The 18,785-nt window shown below is 45.2% G+C and overlaps 2 protein-coding genes across 7 annotated transcripts in view; one reads left to right on the top strand and one right to left on the bottom strand.

Annotated features, from left to right (window-relative positions):
* The window catches only part of DDX31 (DEAD-box helicase 31), a 50,078-nt gene extending 45,951 nt beyond the window's left edge, over positions 1-4,127 (bottom strand). For 2 of the 3 annotated variants that reach the window (XM_064468903.1, XM_064468904.1), the window contains exons 1-6: positions 3,992-4,127; positions 2,252-2,505; positions 1,983-2,058; positions 1,466-1,509; positions 951-1,021; positions 292-356 (exon numbers count right to left, since the gene is read on the bottom strand). In XM_064468903.1, coding sequence (XP_064324973.1) covers positions 292-356; positions 951-1,021; positions 1,466-1,509; positions 1,983-2,058; positions 2,252-2,505; positions 3,992-4,069 — 588 coding nt within the window. In that variant the 5' untranslated portion in view covers positions 4,070-4,127. The remainder of the gene's footprint in view (positions 1-291; positions 357-950; positions 1,022-1,465; positions 1,510-1,982; positions 2,059-2,251; positions 2,506-3,991) is intronic. The other variant, XM_064468902.1, reaches the window with a different exon arrangement.
* A 135-nt stretch (positions 4,128-4,262) lies between these two features.
* GTF3C4 (general transcription factor IIIC subunit 4) lies at positions 4,263-18,743 on the top strand. Of its 4 annotated transcripts, XM_064468898.1 has the most exons (5): positions 4,263-4,715; positions 6,815-8,635; positions 10,490-10,620; positions 11,544-11,632; positions 12,710-18,743. In XM_064468898.1, exons 1-5 carry the CDS (start codon positions 4,383-4,385, stop codon positions 12,772-12,774), a joined length of 2,439 nt encoding a protein of 812 aa, XP_064324968.1. In that variant the 5' UTR covers positions 4,263-4,382; the 3' UTR covers positions 12,775-18,743. The 4 variants fall into 4 exon arrangements, 3 of the variants coding, with proteins under 3 accessions (XP_064324968.1, XP_064324969.1, XP_064324970.1); XR_010375667.1 differs by lacking the exon at positions 12,710-18,743 and having other exon boundaries at positions 6,815-8,375; XM_064468899.1 differs by lacking the exon at positions 10,490-10,620.
* Positions 18,744-18,785: the final 42 nt, after the last annotated feature.

Below are 18,785 nucleotides of genomic sequence, written 5' to 3'. Positions count from 1 at the left end.
TCCAGACAGTTGCCTCTTCTGCACCCAACCTTCTCCAAACTTGACAATTTAATCTATTTACAATTTAGCCTCCTGGGTGAAGTAACGGGGAATCTGTAACATTGTTCTTGTATCACCTGTATCTCAACAGTAGAGGAGGATCACATAAACCACATGCACAAATAAAGGGGAAGAGAGACTGCTTGACCTTTGTTTCAAAAAGAGACAGCGATGACTACAGGATAAGAGCTGGATTTTATTTTTATTAATCTTAATATCAAAAGCAAATATATTGGATTCTGTTGCACCTACCTGTATTTTGGATTCCATTCCTTGCAAAGACTGTACAAGTGGAATCCCATAGGCAAGAGTTTTACCTTTTTGAAAGGGAGAAAATTGGTAGATTTTTCATTAAAAAAATAAAGAAGTGGCATTACAGCACTCCAGAAAATTAAAGTACCATTCATTCTACCATTCCTAAACTGAGGTCAAAGTCCAGAAAGGTTTTAATTAAGTGAAGTTTCACGAACAGAAGATTGACAGGCAATTCACCAAAGGGTTAAATAAAAAAAAAAAAGAGAGGTGGTGGAATCCCAATAAGATCTAAATAAATATCCCCACCCACCCAAGAAATGAGACATCCAAACTTAGTTTGCTGTAGAGCGAGCACATAAGTTTATACAGCAAGAGCACGTGGTGCTTAGCTTTGCTGGCCTCCTGGACCTGCATCCCCAGCACGAGCCTGGGAACAGGCCCACGTGCAACGGCTGGCAGCTGCACATCAACATTCAGTCCCACCACTGCGCTGTTACACAAGTTTGCACAGCATCTGCCTGTGTCACGGCCGTCCCACGCCAGGCTTCCCAGCCTGTCACTTATATGAGCTGTACTGGGAACGTGTGGTTTTGGTTCTGTGTTTGGGTTCCATTTTAATATGCCCTAGGGAAGGAGACTGACAATTAAATACTGACCTGAACCCGTCTGAGATCTCACTAGAGCATCTTTGCCTTGCAGAAGCACAGGAATTGTTTGCTTCTGAACACTGTGTAACAAACAAAACAGGTTAGGAAACACGAACGCAACACAGGATAGAACCCTAAGGTTTTAACATACAGTGACAGCTTCAAAACTGTTTATCCCAAATTGCACACATTTCTCTCTGCTGTGTAGCTACATCAGTAGAGGTGACTTCTATGGAAAGTCACTAGATACACATCAGATGTGATAAAAAAAGATGATTTTATGATGCAAGTACCAAATTAGAAAGCAGGACTCCAAGTTCCACCTTCAGTTGTGACAACTGACTTGCTGTGTAACTGACAAGTTATTTCTCATCCCAAATTTTGAAAGCAGCAAACCCTACGGCAAATGGGGCAGCTTAACATGTACTGTGGTCTTCACAAACCAGTTACATAAAATTAAACAATCACAGATAACTGGCTTTAAGGGGCAGTGAAGTGCAAAGTTTTTGTACCAGTTTTCTTACCTGGTCATGCTGCTTATCTTTAGAACAGTGTTTACTGTGGATATCTAGAGAGATAATAAAGAGCAGTAAACAGGTTTCATTGTCAAACTCTTCCTTTTGTTACTTTTTGTAGCACAAGATAGAGCAAAAACCCGAAGACTGATGCTTATTCTCTCCATTACTGGCCCAGGGCGACTGGTTGTAAAAATTCCCAGGTCCTCAAAAGACTTTTTAGTTAATCAGACTTACACCTCTGCTGGTACCTCATGAAATATCAGACTTTTTAAAATGCTGCACTCCCAAACACTCTTCTGCATTTTTTTGGTACTACAGCTGCAAACATGGAAGGATGCTGGGACTGTGTGCTTGGGGATGGGTCAGGACACTGGCCAGGACACTGAGCTACGAGACTACAACAAAATCAGGCAAAGTGCTGGCGAGTCTGTCCAAGTCACCATGAATAAAGGTGCATCTCTCAGCTCTCTAACCCCCGCGCAAAAAGGCATGTTTCAAGATACACAGCTTTCCTGCCACTCACCAGATGCGGATGGAGGTCCAACTGACTAAAAGAATCCGTAGTGAATACATTTTCTTGCACCTGCTGTACTGCTTTTCTGAGTTAGGGGAAACAAACCAAAACAAAACAAAGCACATGGTGTCATTAAAAATTGTACAATGGTATTCTATGCAAACAGCAATGAAACTACATGTACCAAGCAACTGCTTTGCCCAAGTAAGGGGAAAAGTTCAAGACACTGAATTTCAAGGCATTGAAAGGGGTTTTTTCCTCACATTTGTCTAAAATACCTGTGAATTTCTGGGATTTCAGGGTTGTTTCTAAACAGGCTGGATGTCTTAATGAAAGGTTTGCTTTTCTGGCTTTCATTTTGGTTGTCAGTCAACTGCTTCTTAGGAAGAGATTTTTGTGATGAACTTCCCTTTTCCCTGTTGTCAGCTTCTGTAGCACGTTTCTTGAAGGTGTTTATTGATGTCTTACGTTTACGTTTTAAAGGTGGGTTTCCATGCGGTGGCTGGAGCTTTCTTTTCAGAGTGTTAGACTGCTTTAATGTTAACAAACAAACCAGAGAGCAAGAATTCCTTAATGACTGAGAATTAACAACATGGTATCATGCTGAACACAAACATCAGCCCACAGACAGATCCCTTATTTTTGGAATCCTCAACCCTATGACTAAAGAAACCTCTTTGAATTTTGCTGCTAGACAGTTCCTACTCTAACAGACTCACCACCATGCCTGAGACCTCTGAATGCTTCTGAAATGCAAATAGGAATCTGAAGTCATATGTAGTGCTCATCTCTAAAGGATTTCATCTAGCTACTCCAGTAACTGAGCAGCACACGCTTTAAAAATCTCTCTCAAAAGCTCTGCAAATCTCATGATTACATTAAACCCATCCCTGTAGGCTTCCTTCTTTCTGTGGCCAGGAGGGATGGCCTGTACTTCACTCCAACTTTCAGCATTTCTGAGCAATTTATTTCTTGTTCTGCAGCAATCAGTTTATTTTACTGATCCTCCAATCATCTCAAGAAAAACTTTTGCTCTCCCCTTATCCCTCCAGGAACAGTGAAGAAGAAAATTAAATTCAACCCCTTCTTGTCCCCAAAGCTCTTCAGTGCCCCCCCCCGCCCTTTTTCAATGAAGTTATTTTTCCCAACATGATTTTTAAGCTCTATTACTTTTTCTTTTTCTTCACATTTTTGGCAACCAGCCACCAACAAACCTCCTACCTTTAATGTTCACTATCAGAAAACAGATGGTGGTGCTGCCCTACCTCAAAGTGCCCATTATATTTGGGGTAAATCCTGGCAAATACTTAACACTCGCACACTTTTCAAGAATATTTTAACAATAAAAGCTGATAATAAGGAATCAAAACATCCCAGAATTATTGTAACAATAATTTTAAAAAAGAAAACCTCTATTTAAACCATTCTTGCTCTTCTTTCTCCAAACTTATAAGAGCAAACCACCTAATCCTGCAGCTCACAGCACTCCCACGATTAGATGCTTTCCCTACAGCACAAGGCTTCCCCTCCCCGGCAGCACTTCAGGGCAGCCCTACACGAGGCAGAGGCCTGCCGGCGCGGTACCCACGGCGCCAGCAGCCAGCCCCCACGTCCAAACCCGCTGACAACGTGAGGAAAGCGGACAGCAACCCCGCAGCACCCCGCTTTTACGGAGATTAGAGAATCTGGTACCCACCAGCTCCCGCTCACCCTCCCAGCCGAGCCTTCCCCCTCCCCAACCCCTGCCCGAGCCGGCCGGGGCCGCTTCCCTGCCGAGCCACCCCTGTGCAGGGCTCAGCCCCGTCTTGGGGCGGGGGGACAGCCAAAGGACCGATTTTATAAACTTTTTAGGCGCTGACACACCACATCCCGCAACCCCCCCCCCCCCGATCACCCCGGCTACCTCGGGCCAGCCCCAGCCGATCCCCCCACCGTCGTCCAGTCACGGCCGCAGGCCGCCGCTCAGCTCCGTCAGGGCGGCTGCGGCCGGCTGGGTCCGGGCTCCCATCCCCACCTACCCGGCGGCCGGGGGCGCCGGGCCCGCGGCCCCGCGGCGCCGAGCTGAGGTTGAGGAGCAGCTCCCCGCTCTCCGCCATGGCCGTGTCCCGCCACCGCCTCCCGCAGGGCCCCGGGGCCGCCCCTCGGGCCGGGCCGCAGCCCACGAGGACGGAGGGGAGGCGAACGGAGCGCCGAGGCGAACCCCCTTCACGGCAACAGCCGTTCTCCCGGAGTCCCCAGCCGCCGCCGCCCCGCCGCGGGCGCTCGGCACGGCGATACCCGCAGCCCCGGGCGCGGCGGGGCGGCGCAGGCGGCGGCGGGGGCAGCCCCAACCGGGGCGGCCGGGGGCTTCGGAGGGCGGTGTCGGCGCATGCGCGCTGCGGCCCGAGCGGCCGGTGAGGCGGCGGTAAGATGGCGGCGGCGGCGGAGTTCAGCGGTAGTCCCTTGCTGTCGGCGGGGGAGGAGGAGCCGCCGCTGGGGCTCGACTCGCTCGTCGAGGAGGCGGCGGCGGCGCCGAGCGCCGGGTTCCGGCTGACGGCAGTGCGGCGGGAACCGGCGGTGAGGCTGCAGCACGGTGTCAGCGGGCTGGAACCGCTGGCCTGGTCGGAGGATCACCGGGTGTCGGTGAGCACGGCCCGCAGCATCGCCGTCCTCGAGCAGCTCAGCGATGTCCACAGCGGCGGGCAGGAGATGGTGATCCACCGCACGGCCGTGCCCGCGCCCACCGCCGCCTGCCTCCTCAAGGTGAGCCGTGGGCCCGGGGCCGCCGCCCCCCGCCTCCCCCCGGACGGGGAAGGGGTCCGGGGCCGCCTCCCGCCGTCCGCTCCTGCCCCAAAAGCTGTATTTGATGTCTGTTTTAAAAACATGAGGGGAAGGGGAGGGGGAACAACGCCTATAGTCCAGTAATGTTAAGGCCTGATGCATTTGTGTATCAGGTGGATTTTAGGGATTCTGATTTAGGGATCAATTTTGGGCCCACTGTTATTTAGCATGTTTATAAGTGATCTGGATAACGGGATCGAGTGTTGCCTGACAAAGTTTGCACATGACACCAAATTGAGTGGGGAAGTAGACACTCTAGAAGCGAGAGCTGCTCTGCAGGGAGATCTGGATAGGCTGGAAGAGTGGGCTAACAAGAACCTTATGAAGTTCAACAAGGACAAGTGTAAGGTCTTGTACCTGGGAAAACATAATCCGGGAGTGCAGCACAGCCTGGGATCCACCTGGCTGGAGAGCAGCTCTGTGGAAAGGGACCTGGGGGTCCTGGTGGGCAGGAAGCTCAACATGAGTGAACAGTGGCTGCTGGGGCCAAGAAGGCCAACAGGATGCTGGGTTGCATCAAAAAGGGCATTGCCAGCAGAGCTAAAGAAGTCATCATCCTGCTCTACTCAGTGCTTGTCAGGCCACACCTGGAGTACTGTGTACAGTTCTGGACCCTGCTACACAAAAAGGTTGTGGACAGGCTGGAAGGGGTCCAGAGAAGGGCCACCAAGATGATCCAGGGACTGGGAAGCTGCCATACGAGGATAGGCTGGGAGAGCTGGGTTTGTTCAGCCTTGAGAAAAGGAGGCTTAGAGAGGATCTCATCATCCTGTACCAGTACTTAAGGGGTAGCTACAAAGAAGATGGAGGCTCAGTTTTTACAAGGAGTTACATGGAGGGGACAAGGGGGAATGGACACAAGTTGCTCTTGGGGAGATTCCGATTGGACACAAGAGGGAAATTTTTCACAGTGAGGACAGTCACCATTGGAATAATCTCCCCAGGGAAGGGGTTGACTCAGCCACGTTGGACACCTTCAGGAGTCGTCTGGACAGGGTGCTGGGCCATCTTGTCTAGGCTGTGCTCTTCCTAGAAAGGTTGGACTAGATGATCCTTGAGGTCCCTTCCAACCTGGGATTCTGTGATTCTAAAGTTTAGCTGTTTTTTTTAAGAATCACTTGGGCTCTAGTACTTCGATGACAGTTATTTCAGTAAAATTTTAAGTGGAAGTCTTTCTCAGTTTAATCATAGAATCATTAAGGCTGGAAAAGATGTCAAAGATCATCGAGTCCAACCATCAACCCAATACCCCCAGGCCTCCGAAACCATGTCCCCAAGTGCCACATCTACATGTTTTTTGAACATGTAGACCTCCAGGGATGGTGACTCCCCCACCTCTCAGGGCAGCCTGTTCCAGTGCCTGACCACTCTTTCAGTAAAGAAATTGTTCCTAATATGCAATCCAAACCTCCCCTGACGCAGCTTGACGCCATTTCCTCTCACCGTGTCACTTGTTACTTGGGAGAAGAGACCAACACTTACCTCACTACAGCCTCCTTTCAGGTAGTTGCAGAGAGTGTTTGCTATCTCAGCTATAATGTTTTTGCAGCAGGAACTGTTTTGGGCTTCAGGGGGGCATGTGACTTTTTACAGTCCTTGGCACAGAGGGGTAGCAACCCTGGGTGAATATATTATTAAATAATAATTCTGTCATTAAAGATCTTTTTGGTTTTTTTTCCCAAAACAATGCCGAGAATATGGAATAACTTGAGTTGAAATATTAAGTGCTTTACAGTTCGAATGTTATGCCAAGTACCCTTAAGTACACACTTGAGAACAGAAGTATGAAAACAGGCCCTTTGGCTCAGCAGAGAAAGATTCAGTGGCTGGAAGTAAAAACTATACAAATTGAGGCCAACAATGAAGCTTAAGTCTTTAAGAGTGAGGTTAATTAACCATTGGACTAGCGTAGCATAGGTTGTGATAGAGGATGCTCTATTTCAAGTGGGAATTAATGCCAGGAAAGTTTTCTGAAAAAAAGTTCTACAATTGTTTTAAAAGCTCTTTTTGTTCTCGTCTAGGTTGGTCCAAAAAAGGAGGTAGCAGAATGTAAGGAAAAGTTTGCAAGTTCAGTGGATCCAACGGTTAGTCAGTCTTTTATGCTAGATCGAGTGTTCAATCCCGAGGGGAAGTCATTGCCGCCTATGCGAGGATTCAAGTACTCCAGCTGGTCGCCACTGGGCTGTGACGCGAATGGAAGGTGCCTGCTTGCCGCTTTAACCATGGACAATCGACTGACCATCCACGCAAACCTCAACAGACTGCAGTGGGTGCAGCTGGTGGACCTGACAGAAATCTACGGGGAGCGTTTGTATGAAGCCAGTTACAAGCTCTCTAAAGCTGACACTCCTAGGGGAGAGCTCGGAGACTTCTCTGAATTTCAGCGAAGGCACAGCATGCAGACTCCGGTGCGCATGGAGTGGTCGGGCATCTGCACCACTCAGCAGGTTAAGCACAACAACGAATGCCGGGATGTCGGTAGCGTGCTCTTAGCAGTACTCTTTGAAAATGGTAACATTGCAGTTTGGCAATTTCAGCTTCCATTTCTGGGTAAGGAATCAATTACTTCTTGCAATACCATAGAGTCCGGAATAAATTCCCCAAGTGTGTTGTCTTGGTGGGAATATGAACATAACAACCGAAAGATGAGTGGACTTATTGTAGGGAGTGCTTTTGGACCGGTTAAGATCCTTCCTGTCAATCTAAAAGCAGTCAAAGGGTACTTTACGCTGAGACAACCCGTAGTCTTATGGCAAGAAATGGACCAGTTACCAGTGCATAGCATCAAATGTATTCCTCTTTACCACCCCTACCAGAAATGTAGTTGTAGCTTAGTGGTGGCTGCCAGAGGAGCTTATGTGTTTTGGTGTCTCTTGTTGATATCCAAAGCGGGTCTGAATGTCCATAATTCCCACGTGACAGGGCTTCATTCTTTGCCAATCGTGTCTATGACTGCAGACAAACAGAACGGCACGGTGTATACATGCTCCAGTGATGGAAAGGTAAGGCAGCTGATTCCGATATTCACAGACGTTGCTTTAAAGTTTGAGCACCAGCTGATTAAGCTCTCGGAAGTGTTTGGCTCTGTCAGGACTCACGGAATAGCAGTTAGCCCATGCGGTGCGTACTTAGCAGTTATTACGACAGAGGGCATGACTAACGGTCTTCACCCAGTTAACAAAAACTACCAAGTTCAGTTTGTAACCCTTAAGACTTTTGAGGAGGCAGCTGCGCAGCTCTTGGAATCTTCTGTTCAGAACCTTTTCCGGCAAGTGGACTTGACAGATCTTGTGCGCTGGAAAATTTTGAAGGATAAGCATATTCCTCAATTCTTACAGGAAGCACTGGATAAAAAGATCGAGAGCTGCGGTTCTACGTACTTCTGGCGGTTTAAGCTATTTCTCCTGAGGATTTTGTACCAGTCAATGCAGAAGGCTCCCTCAGAGGTCATGTGGAGACCTTCACACGAGGATGCAAAAATCTTGATATCGGATTCCCCTGGGATGGGCAGCACTGAAGATGACCAAGAGGAGGGAACTTCTAAACAAGGCAGCAAGCAGAGCCTATGTAACGCAGGCAAAGGTATGGACATAGATGACACTGCAGATGATTCTGTTCCTCAGTCAAGTGACATAGGAGGCCGCGAGCCAATGGAAGAAAAGCTTCTTGAAATACAGGCACAAATTGAGGCAGTAGAAATGCACTTGACACGAGAGCACATGAAACGGGTGTTGGGAGAAGTTTATCTACACACATGGATTACAGAAAACACCAGTATTCCCACCAGAGGAGTCTGTGACTTCTTAATGTCCGATGATGGCTATGATGACAGAACAGCACGCGTAAGTGCACCTCTATGCTCTGGGGATTCGGTGTTACGAGTGACTTCTTTCTCGCCCCTCCATATCCTTAAGTGAAAATAAAACTTTGGGGGTGGGAAAGAGAACTGTAATCATGTCATCCTTGCCAGTCAGCTCCTATAGAGCACACAGCTTAGGTTGTCCTTCCTTGAAATTGTGGAGTAGGAGGGAATGGAAATGCAGATGTTGAAATTTGTATCAGGTGCAATAAAGAATAAGCATGCCTGAGCTTTTGCAGAACAAGGGAGAGGACCACAGTTATTCTGCTGCTGTTGGTGGGTGTAGAACATGTACTGATTGAGAGGGATGTTTGTTTTCATGGCTAACCTTATTTAATCTGTCATCTCTACAAAACTAAACTTGGGAGGTATTTCCTCTAGTCAGTGATTTCTGCAGTTCTGACTCTAAGAGTTGCAGTGTCACTTCTTGAAGTATTTATGAACAAAAGTACTGTGACTGTTTAGGTGGTACATCAGGTCTCGTCACTGCGCTGTGAGCCTTCAGTGGAAAGGTCAGTTACAGAGGTTAAGAAAGTGATTGTGTTTTATGAGTTAAATCCAGTGATTCAGAACTTTATGCAGGACTTTCAGTTAACCCAGCTGACTGAATGTCTTTGTTATAGCATACATGGCCTGAACCTTCAGGTATGCTTGCATTTATTGAACTACAAGAGATAAGCATAACTGAACGCCTGGCCACGACAGGAACTCTTCCCAAACTTGCAATACCCCCTACCAAAATAAAAACATAACTGCAAGGACAGTATCCCAACTATTTCAACGTGTAGAGTAAGTGTTTGTGTCAGGAAGCAAGTGATCAGTGAACCTTACACTGGGCAATGAAGTTTTCTGAATATAGACGTCAGACAAAGGAAGCTTCAGTGGGAACACTCTGCCATCAGCCTCCAGCTCTTAAGACTTGACAAGAATGTCTCAGACGTCTCTGTGCCTCTTTGTATGAGCAGAGAACTGGTCTTTTCAGTACCAAAGTCCTTAAATCACTTGAAGTCTAAAAATCAACCTTTACGTTGCATCCAGAAGGACAGAGGAAGGAAGCACGTTTCTATTACTGATGTAGTGTGGTGGTCTCTCTGCTGGACTTACAAGCAAGCCGGCCATGCAGCGTGGCCGTCAGTAATTCACTAGGAAAGTATTCTGGCAGAACGGCTGTTGTCTTTCTAGCATCTAATTACTATGAATTGCAGGTTGGAGAGGTTGCTTTTCTTATCTCATAAACAAGATTCTTCTTTTTGTAGTGATTAAAAGCTGACTTCCAAATTCTATTTTATCTATTCAGTTTGCTGTCAGGTTTTAAAGGTCCTTGGGCTGTGGTTTATATCTATTGAAATGTCAAAGACAAATTTGATCACATAAATGTTCTACTATAAACATGACGTATACTTTAAGATGACTGCTGAAGACATGCATCCAGGTAATTTCTGAGCAGGAATATTCTTTTTAGCACATCTATTGTGATAGGCATGAGAACATGAAAGCATTGCTATAATGGCCGGTGGCATCCTCTAAAGTGGTATGACACCAATTTCTTCAGTACTTTTAAAATTTGGAAGTAGCTTAACATAACGCTATTGGGCTTACGTTCTGTATCCCTTTACTGGGGGACAGAAATCTTCAGGAGATGACAATAAAATGAGAATAAATTAATACTTATCAGTGTATTATATTTCTTATGCTTTTATTTCTTTGAATTTAGTAAAAAGCATAGATCTTTGCATCCCATATCATATTGTGAAATCACAATATCCTGAGAGACGTTTCCACCTTTCAGTAGGCAGCTGTCTTGCTGTAAACAATGCTGACTGCTGTGTATTCCCAGGTGCTGATTGGGCATATCTTAAAGAAAATGAACAAACAGACTTTTCCAGAGCACTGCAGCTTGTGTAAAGAGATCCTGCCATTCACTGATCGCAAACAGGCAGTCTGCTCCAATGGACATATTTGGCTCAGGTAATTGGTTCTTAAAGACTTTTGCCCTCTTCTGGATAATTTAAACATGCTTAAATAGCTAACCTAAAACACTTCTTAGTGTTGGAGTAAAAAGTCATGAAGCATGTTATCCGTGCTGCAGTTAATAGCAATTTTTGCTGGCTGCTATCTGTCCTCTTCCATGAGAGAGAGAAGGCACTCTAGATTGGATGTGGTTCTCTTAATCAGTGCACTGTTTTTAAAATAAAATGCTTTTGATGGTCTTAGCTTTTTCTCTTCAAGCAGGGGGAGGATGGGGACAGGGACAAAATAGGCGAGGGAAAACCAAGCACAAGTCATCCTTTGGAACAGCACCTGAAGGAGGGTTTGTTCTAGCTACTTCATCATTTGAAAACAAAGTAGTTTAACAGAAAAATCATTGGAAACAGCCAACTGAGAAGTCAGACAAGTTCTGCAACATCTAGAAAAGGAAATCTTCCAAAATCGATGTACCGGGTACATGGTGATTGACCCTGGAGAGCTGCCAAGTCAGTAGTCTGTCACAAAGGAAATCCTTTGCCTAACAGATATTACGTGCTAGTTTGGCTAAATAGTCATTGCCTTGAAGACACCGTGGTTCTTCCCCCGGGCAGTAACCCCCAAGCTTTTCTCCTCTTCTACTCTATGCTGATTTTTTTTGGCCAATGATGAAACATTTTTTGATGGTATATTGATTTTTGGCCTCTCATTCTTGTGACCATATGTAACTGGGTACACCTGTGAGGTTTCATTTACCTGAATTAATAAATTACTAATTTTTGTGTTTGATGTGGCTTATTACTGCCCTTACTCTGAGAAAGCAAGGTCTGTTGGGAACAGAACCCAGCCTCCAGTCAGGGCACAGGGGCAGGTCACGAAACAGTAAAACCCTGAGCCTCTTGATAAAACTACTTGTCCTTCCACAGGTGCTTTCTAACCTACCAGTCCTGTCAGAGTTTGGTATACAGGAGGTGTTTGCTTCACGACAGCATTGCACGGCATCCAAGCCCAGAAGGTAAACTGTTCCTCTGGCCAAAAGGGGCAGGATTACTTATTCTTAAGTTTTATCTGCAAAAAATGCCTTGAATTTGTTTCACTAACTTTTTCTCTTTTAGGCAGTTACCATGTGAAGTACCAGTACGCTGCATTTCACGGTGTCCTGTTGTCATCCATTAGTGGCATATGTTGATTACAGAATAGTGACTGCAGAAATTAATTTATAAATACTACATTTTAACGAGAGCTGGGTAAACATATGATCTGTGCTGGAGTGCTACAACAGTTAGTTTATATTCAAGCTGAATACATTAGCATCCAGTTCTGCAAGAGCTGAGGGTCTCTGACATTGTATTTCAGTGCAAGTTGTATTGATCCAGCACAGGTTAAGAAATAGTTGGCAGCTTGCTGGCTTAGGTCCCAAACCTTCCTTAAGTCCATCATTCAGAGACAGTAATGGCAGGCTGTGGGGGCCAGTCAACCTTTGCGTTTTCAGTGTTTGAGGAAGGACAAGCTGTGCAAGAAAATTGTTTTCTTCCCAACTGGTACATTAAAAAAAAAAAAAAAAGGCGCAAAGTACTCTAACAGTTTGTCTTAAAGTGTAGGTGATACTTCTTTCCCTCTCCCCATTATATGTGGGTTTTCTAGTCAGCACTAGGGATCAACTACAGAATGAAACCTCTGTATAGAGAAGCTGAAAGCTTCATTTCCTTACATTGGAGAGGGACAAAGAAACAGGAACCAAGGACTGCATTATGTAAAGGATCTAATTTCAGCTAAAAAAATGAGAACACTACATTTGTGGCATGGTGATCTTTTACATTTTTTTCCTATAGAGCTATTTAGATGAGTATGTAATGATATAGCATGGACTGTTTCACCTTAATTTTGTCCCCTGCTGAAGTGGGATTTAAACTGGCATTACTTAAAACGTCAAGATGTTAATGGAGTTGAATTATTCTGAATTCTCAGTTAATCCTGCATGGTGAATAAATATGAACTGTTTCAGGATTACTATTTAGTTTGTCCACCTTGGGTGTTGTTCCTGTGCTAATCTCTACCTCTGGCTCTAAACAACTTGTTTTCTTATTTGCAGATCCTGAGTGGATCAAGAGGTTATTGCAAGGACCTTGCACGTTCTGTGATTCTCCTGTGTTTTAGGGAAAAGCTATGTAAAGATTGAAAGTATTTTCTCTGCTGCATAAGCTCGAAGGATACAGAGGACAGGAGTACAGACTTTACTGGAGGGGGAAGACATTGTCTGTGACCCTGTAAATAGAACATCAGAGGTTCTAGAAACTCCTTAAATCCAGAGCCTGTTCCACGCTCCAGAAACAGGAGTACATCTGGAAGAGCGAGTTTAAAAAGCGGTTTGGAAATGCACCCCATTGGAGCATCAGCAGTTGGACACGCTTCCTTTTACTGAAAAGGAACTCCAGTCGTCAGCACGCGGTGTGAACTGTCCTTTCTGCCCGACAACTGTGCCATTTCCCAAAAGCTAGGACGGGAACAGCGGAGCTGCCTCTTGAATGGTCTTGGTGGGTAGAGAAGGCTTCAGCTTGTAGTGCTCTCGTTTGCTTTTTAACAAGCACCGGCACTTACTGCAGAATATTGAACTATCAAAATAATTTGTGGTTCTAATTTCTTGCAGAGTGAAACATATGCCAGTTACAGCCATATGAAAGAAATTGGCCACTATGTTAGTTTCACTTAAAGTCTAGAAGAATAACTGCCTCTTAACTGTTATAACGGCATTGGAGTCAGAAGGGTAATATTGGCTGTTTGGGTCAAATATGGATCAGTAAGAATAATTTTTAAATGTAATAATTATTAAACTAATAGCAATTAGATTAAGCACTAATATATATATATATATAAAATTTCCATTGGTCCAAGGCTCTTGCCCCATTTTCTTTTTCTGAACTAAGTTCTGACTACTTCGTAGCTTTTGCCAACGTAAATGCCTTGTGTTTCACTCAACCCTCTACTGACAGGAGTAATCTTTTCCAGTGTAACTCAGTTACCAAAACTATTACCAAATATCCTTATTTTCAATTGAATTGAGAGCCTCTCTCATACATCAGTTGAGTTTTACAGAACTTTGACACACAAATAATGACTCCCAGCTGACAGTTTCTCTTTTCATAACAACACAGTTAAAAAAAAAAAAAAAAAACACAAAAAACACCCCAAAAAAAGACCCCCACCCCAAACCCCAACACCACTATCGCTAAGATGTTAAAGTTTCTGCAGGTGGTCATAGAGTCTGGTGATGTTGTTCTTTATAACCCTGACTTTCTCATCAAGAGATTCATAAATCATAAATATGCTAATGATGTAGCATGGCTGAGCCCAGAAAATTACTCTGCCTTCTAACTGTCCTAGCAGAAAAAAATCCCCATCTTTCTCTTTGGCATCTGGTTCCTGTGGAGAGCAGGAGAATCTTTTTCAACTTCCTATGCAGTGTTAGAGGAATAATACCTCCAAAATGTGTCTGGTTATTTGGTACTGTTTGTCTTGTTAACTTAAATCCATGTTGTCAAATAATCCAAAGTTTATGTATGTACATTTTTCCTAGTACCGATCTGGACACTCAGCTGTGTTGCCCTCTCTGTGATTCACAACACTTCTAACCGGGCACGAAGCCCTCTATAGCGATGTGAGAAATCAAGGAATTGCCCTGGCAGTATCAGCCTCCAACACCACATGTCTGGACTGGTGCTTAAGTTCCCTTGATTTAATGACTATGCATATTTTCTTAACATTCCTTCACCCTCAGTAGGCGCAAACTTTTTTTCAGCTAACCTTAAAACAAGTCAGCTATCCTTCCTGTTCAGTGTTTCAGGCACTAAGCATGATAGTGCTTTGACTGAGAGTAATATTAACATAGTAGACTAGAACAGCAGAAGCACATTCATCTGTAAAACAATTAGCCTTGTTTGTAAATATCCTTGGAAGTGATACCATAACTGTATTAAAGAAATGTTTAGTTTTTTATTGCTGTGCATTGAAAAATTGAAATTACTTCAGTCTGTCTGCAAAGAAGGAAAATGTAGATCGTGATAGCATCTAGTAAAACCAAGAGTAATGTTGATACCCAACACGTGCGTAGTTTGAGGCCAGGTATTGTACCTGGGGCAGCATTTATCTTCTCCTTCCCAGTGCTGATGGGGTTTGGGGGGAACGGAACCTCAATGCTGAACAGCAGGTTTGGACACAGTGGTAGAGAAAACATTTTAAGTGGAAGCTGCAAGTCCTGTGCAGGCAGCCCTGACCAGCTCATCCATAAGTGTTCAGATTCAGCAATTCACCCGACTATAGAAAGGTGAGAGAGCTCTCCAGAACCATGTGAAAGTGCTTTAAAAAAAAAAGAAATAAAAAGCACAAAGACCATTTCCTTGACGTTGGGGTAGAAACCATAATACCCAGATCTGCTGAAATGCTTGAAATGCTTGAGTCTGGCTGACCAAAAGGTTTAGCGTGATAGCATTAGGTTAGTTCCTGGTCATTACTTCTGCAGTTCTCTTGAATTTCCCTGGAGTGAGTTTTAATGCTTTAGAGACGTAGAAGCTCTGATACACCTAGCATTAATGTTGCAGCATTAATGTTTATTTTCCTTGTCTTTCAAGGCAGTAGATACTCAGTATACCATTGCCAGTTTATTTAACCTGATTTATGCCTGCTGGGAGAATGGAAGGTTAAAGCCAATGATGGCGGATCTGTCTGCATGCCAGTGGAGATCCTTTAGCACAAAGCTTTCACTCCTCACCCTGACCCATTCACAACAGGTAAAGAGGTATTATGATTTCACTTTTTTTAAAAAAAAAAACCATCACTAGTCCCTAAGTGTATTTTTAACTAGCATAGGTTTGACTGGTATAGCACACCTCAGACCAGTAACGTTTAACCTCTGATGCTGATCTTACTGGGTTTTTCTGCCCAGCTACCAGCTGAGACTTCCATCCGGAAACCTTTTGTCTATCTTGGACTCATGACTTGCAGTTCCAGGAGCATGGAGGTTAGTCCCGTTCCTGTTGGAGTGCTGTAACAACCTGCAGGGCTGCAGCAGCACCTTGATGCTTTGGCCCTCACATTGCATAATCAAACCCCTTGCTTTCATCCCACATGGGGAAGGCGAGCGGGTGAGGAAGGTACGAGCACCTGCTGCCAGATCCTTGTGCTACTTTGCCACTGAGTTGCCTTCTCAAACTAACGCATAGCCAAGCTATCCAGTATGAAGGCCCAGTCAGTTTTGAGACATAAAGTGAAGTATTCACAGAATAAATATCACAAAATCAGTGTTTATCTCGCTAAGTTTTTGCCCTAAGTTTGGTGAGATACTTCAAACCAAGTGAGTAGTTTAAGGCTGTCCACAACTGCTTTGCCATCTGGTGGTAACGCCATGGCTGTTCCCGGTGCCTCATCTCCAGAGGAAGAATAATGTTCCAGCAGAGAGACTAAGGGTTAATTGTGGTATTTGCTGTTGCACCTGAGAATTAATAGCCAGGGATGCTGCGTTCTGTGTCTGGAGCTAATGTGCCATTGTCCTTGATAAGTAGCTTCTGACAGCATTTAAGCTTTGCTACTCATGCTGATAACAAGAGTTTATCCCTCCTCCACTGGGATGAAGTAGCCCAGGCTAGCCCAGGTTCGATGGTTGGGCAGCGCGGCTCTGGACTGTACAGCTTTGTGGTGCCTCGGGGCTAGATGCCATCGTTTGAACTAGGGTGAAAGTCTGGGGTCACGAGGACTCTATCTTGGGTCTCCAAACTACCCCTTCTGCTCTAGAATTGGTGCCAGTGGAACTCATTGCTTCCTTTTACCTTAATTCAGCTCTGGGTTGGGGACTTCATTATTCAGTCATCCTTCTCTTCTGTACGTTTCCGCATCCTATAAACCCTATTGTATATTCCTAGGGAGGAAATATTGCAGTTGCTAATTGTATAAGGTAATAAATATGTCCTTGATTTTCTTAAACTTACCAGCTTTTCCACTTGCTAATGTATCACCAGTGAGCATGGGCAGCGTAACACCATTTATTCTATCCTCATTAAGGGTGTCTTGACATAAAAAAACTGAATGTAAACATTTATAGGCCTAGTTAAAGGCTAACAAATCACACTTGTGCTGTTATGCCCTAAACTAACATTTACAGGAGACTTGTTTGTACAAGTTTAATTTCTCAGATACTGAGCCCTTCCTTCCTTTATTACTCGTCCACTGTTTCACAAACTGGGTGGCCTTGCAGGCGGAACTGCTGGAGTCTCAGTTGCCACCTACAGGTACGGCCTCGGGGAGAGAATGGGGCAGAGAGCCCGTCCCCGCTCCTCCGGGCCCTCACCGCGGAGCAGGTCGGGGTTAACCCCTGAAGCTGTTGCTCTTTTGACAACATCTAAACTTTGCGCGCGAGACAGATGTGCGAGGCCAGTTAGACGTGCTGCCAGCAGATTGTCTTCAGGGGCTGCAGGAAGAGGAAGGTGCTTCTTCGTTCCCTCTCGTCTGCCTTTCTGCCGGAGCGGAGCTCGGTATGTCAGTGAGAGACCACCACGTGCCTGCTTCCTACTGGCAGTCAAGATAAAGTGCTTGTTGGCATTTTACAACCGATTTCATGCTGTTTATTGAATTCTTTCTGGCAGTCACCTTATAAGTACGTAGTTAGTAGCAGTCCAATACTTAACAATATAATAAACCTCAAAATCTGTTACTGCAGAGCACTAGTTTATATTTTTGCAGCTGGAAGTAAGGGCAATAGCAGCCTTAGCCTCAACATTTTGGTCGTCATGGCAAAATTCGGATTTATAGTAAGCATCTAAATTAACTGGAAGAAGGTGTTTATGGGTTCTCAGTAAAAAAGGTGAGATGCTCAGAGTAGTTACCAACAGTCTGTCTGTTCTCATCCCGCGCTCGTATTGCCTTTTGAAGCTTTCTGTATCAGGCCTGTAAGCACACAAATTACGCTGGTCATACTCCAGGCTGACATCGAAGCGGGTAGGGTTTATTCTTTAGCCAGAACCGGTACAAATGTCCATGAATAGCAGGTTGGAAAGCTGCTTTTTCCCCCTCTGTGCGGGTAAACAAGGACAACTGGAGCATGGCTGTGTTCATCTGGAGTCCCGTCCTACCTGTCGAAGGTGCAGGAACCTTAAGATGGAGTCGAGCCTTCCCTTGGAAGTCTCCATCCAGGATAGTTTTTCCCAACTTGCAGAGGTCAGTATGCGTGCACAGGAACGCCCACAGGGCTTTAGGTTTCACTTCTAACGGAGGAGGGCCTCGTATGTGTACTCTCACTTAAATTTGTGCTAACCTTTGGCTGTACTCAGTTCCAGCTCATACTTTACGCTAGAGGCGTTCCCAGACCCTTCGTGTCAGTTGGACTATTCTTATTTCTGTCACTGTTTTTTAATGCCAACTCAGTTTTTAGCACTTTTCACTCGGAAGACCTGGAACTCCCGCTGCTCTGTCATGGTCGGGGTGGCGACCTCAGGAGTGTCACCGCTGCCTGTGGATGATAGTTTTGGTTGCTGCAGTGCAGCCAGTACACGGGGCACTTATTAGCATTAACTGTACTACAGTTTGGGGCGGAAAGCGGAGTAATTCCCTGTGCTGTCCCAATCAACCAAATCAACCTGGATGTGAATGTTTGGAGCACCTTCATCACAGGAGGTCTCGGGCACTGCTGAGAGCCTACAGCAGGAGTTGCAGGGCTGTGCCAGCCCGGCGGCATTCTTATTTAACACAAAGCTAGGAGGCCAGCCCTGAAAAGGGAAAACCCAAGAGCCATCCAAATGGAACTGTTCAGAGGAGAGTTTAATTTAATTGCTCTGCTAATCTAGTTGACCTCTTCATGCTGCTTCAATTCCGTTCTGGGGTGTGAGTGTTGTAGCTGGCCGACCTTGCGGCCACCAGGCTGAACAAAAAGCAAAGTGGAGTTTTCATCTTAAGTTTCCGGATTTTTCCTTTGAGACTTAGTTCATGGAAGGGTCTGACAAAGTTGCTGTGAATATCGCTGCTGTGTATATGGCACATTTTGTAAACGTGAAGCAAACCTGGATGAATGTTTTGTATACTGGGACAGTAGCATTGTAATCCTGCTCCTTTTTTATTCTAAATAAATAAATAAAGTACTTGTTTGTAATGTCTGTATTTTAAGGGACCGAATTCCTGGGAGAAAT

This window comes from Phalacrocorax carbo, chromosome 18 (assembly GCF_963921805.1).
Source record: "Phalacrocorax carbo chromosome 18, bPhaCar2.1, whole genome shotgun sequence".
NCBI lineage: Eukaryota > Metazoa > Chordata > Aves > Suliformes > Phalacrocoracidae > Phalacrocorax > Phalacrocorax carbo.
This window is presented reverse-complemented; position numbering and strand designations above follow the sequence as displayed.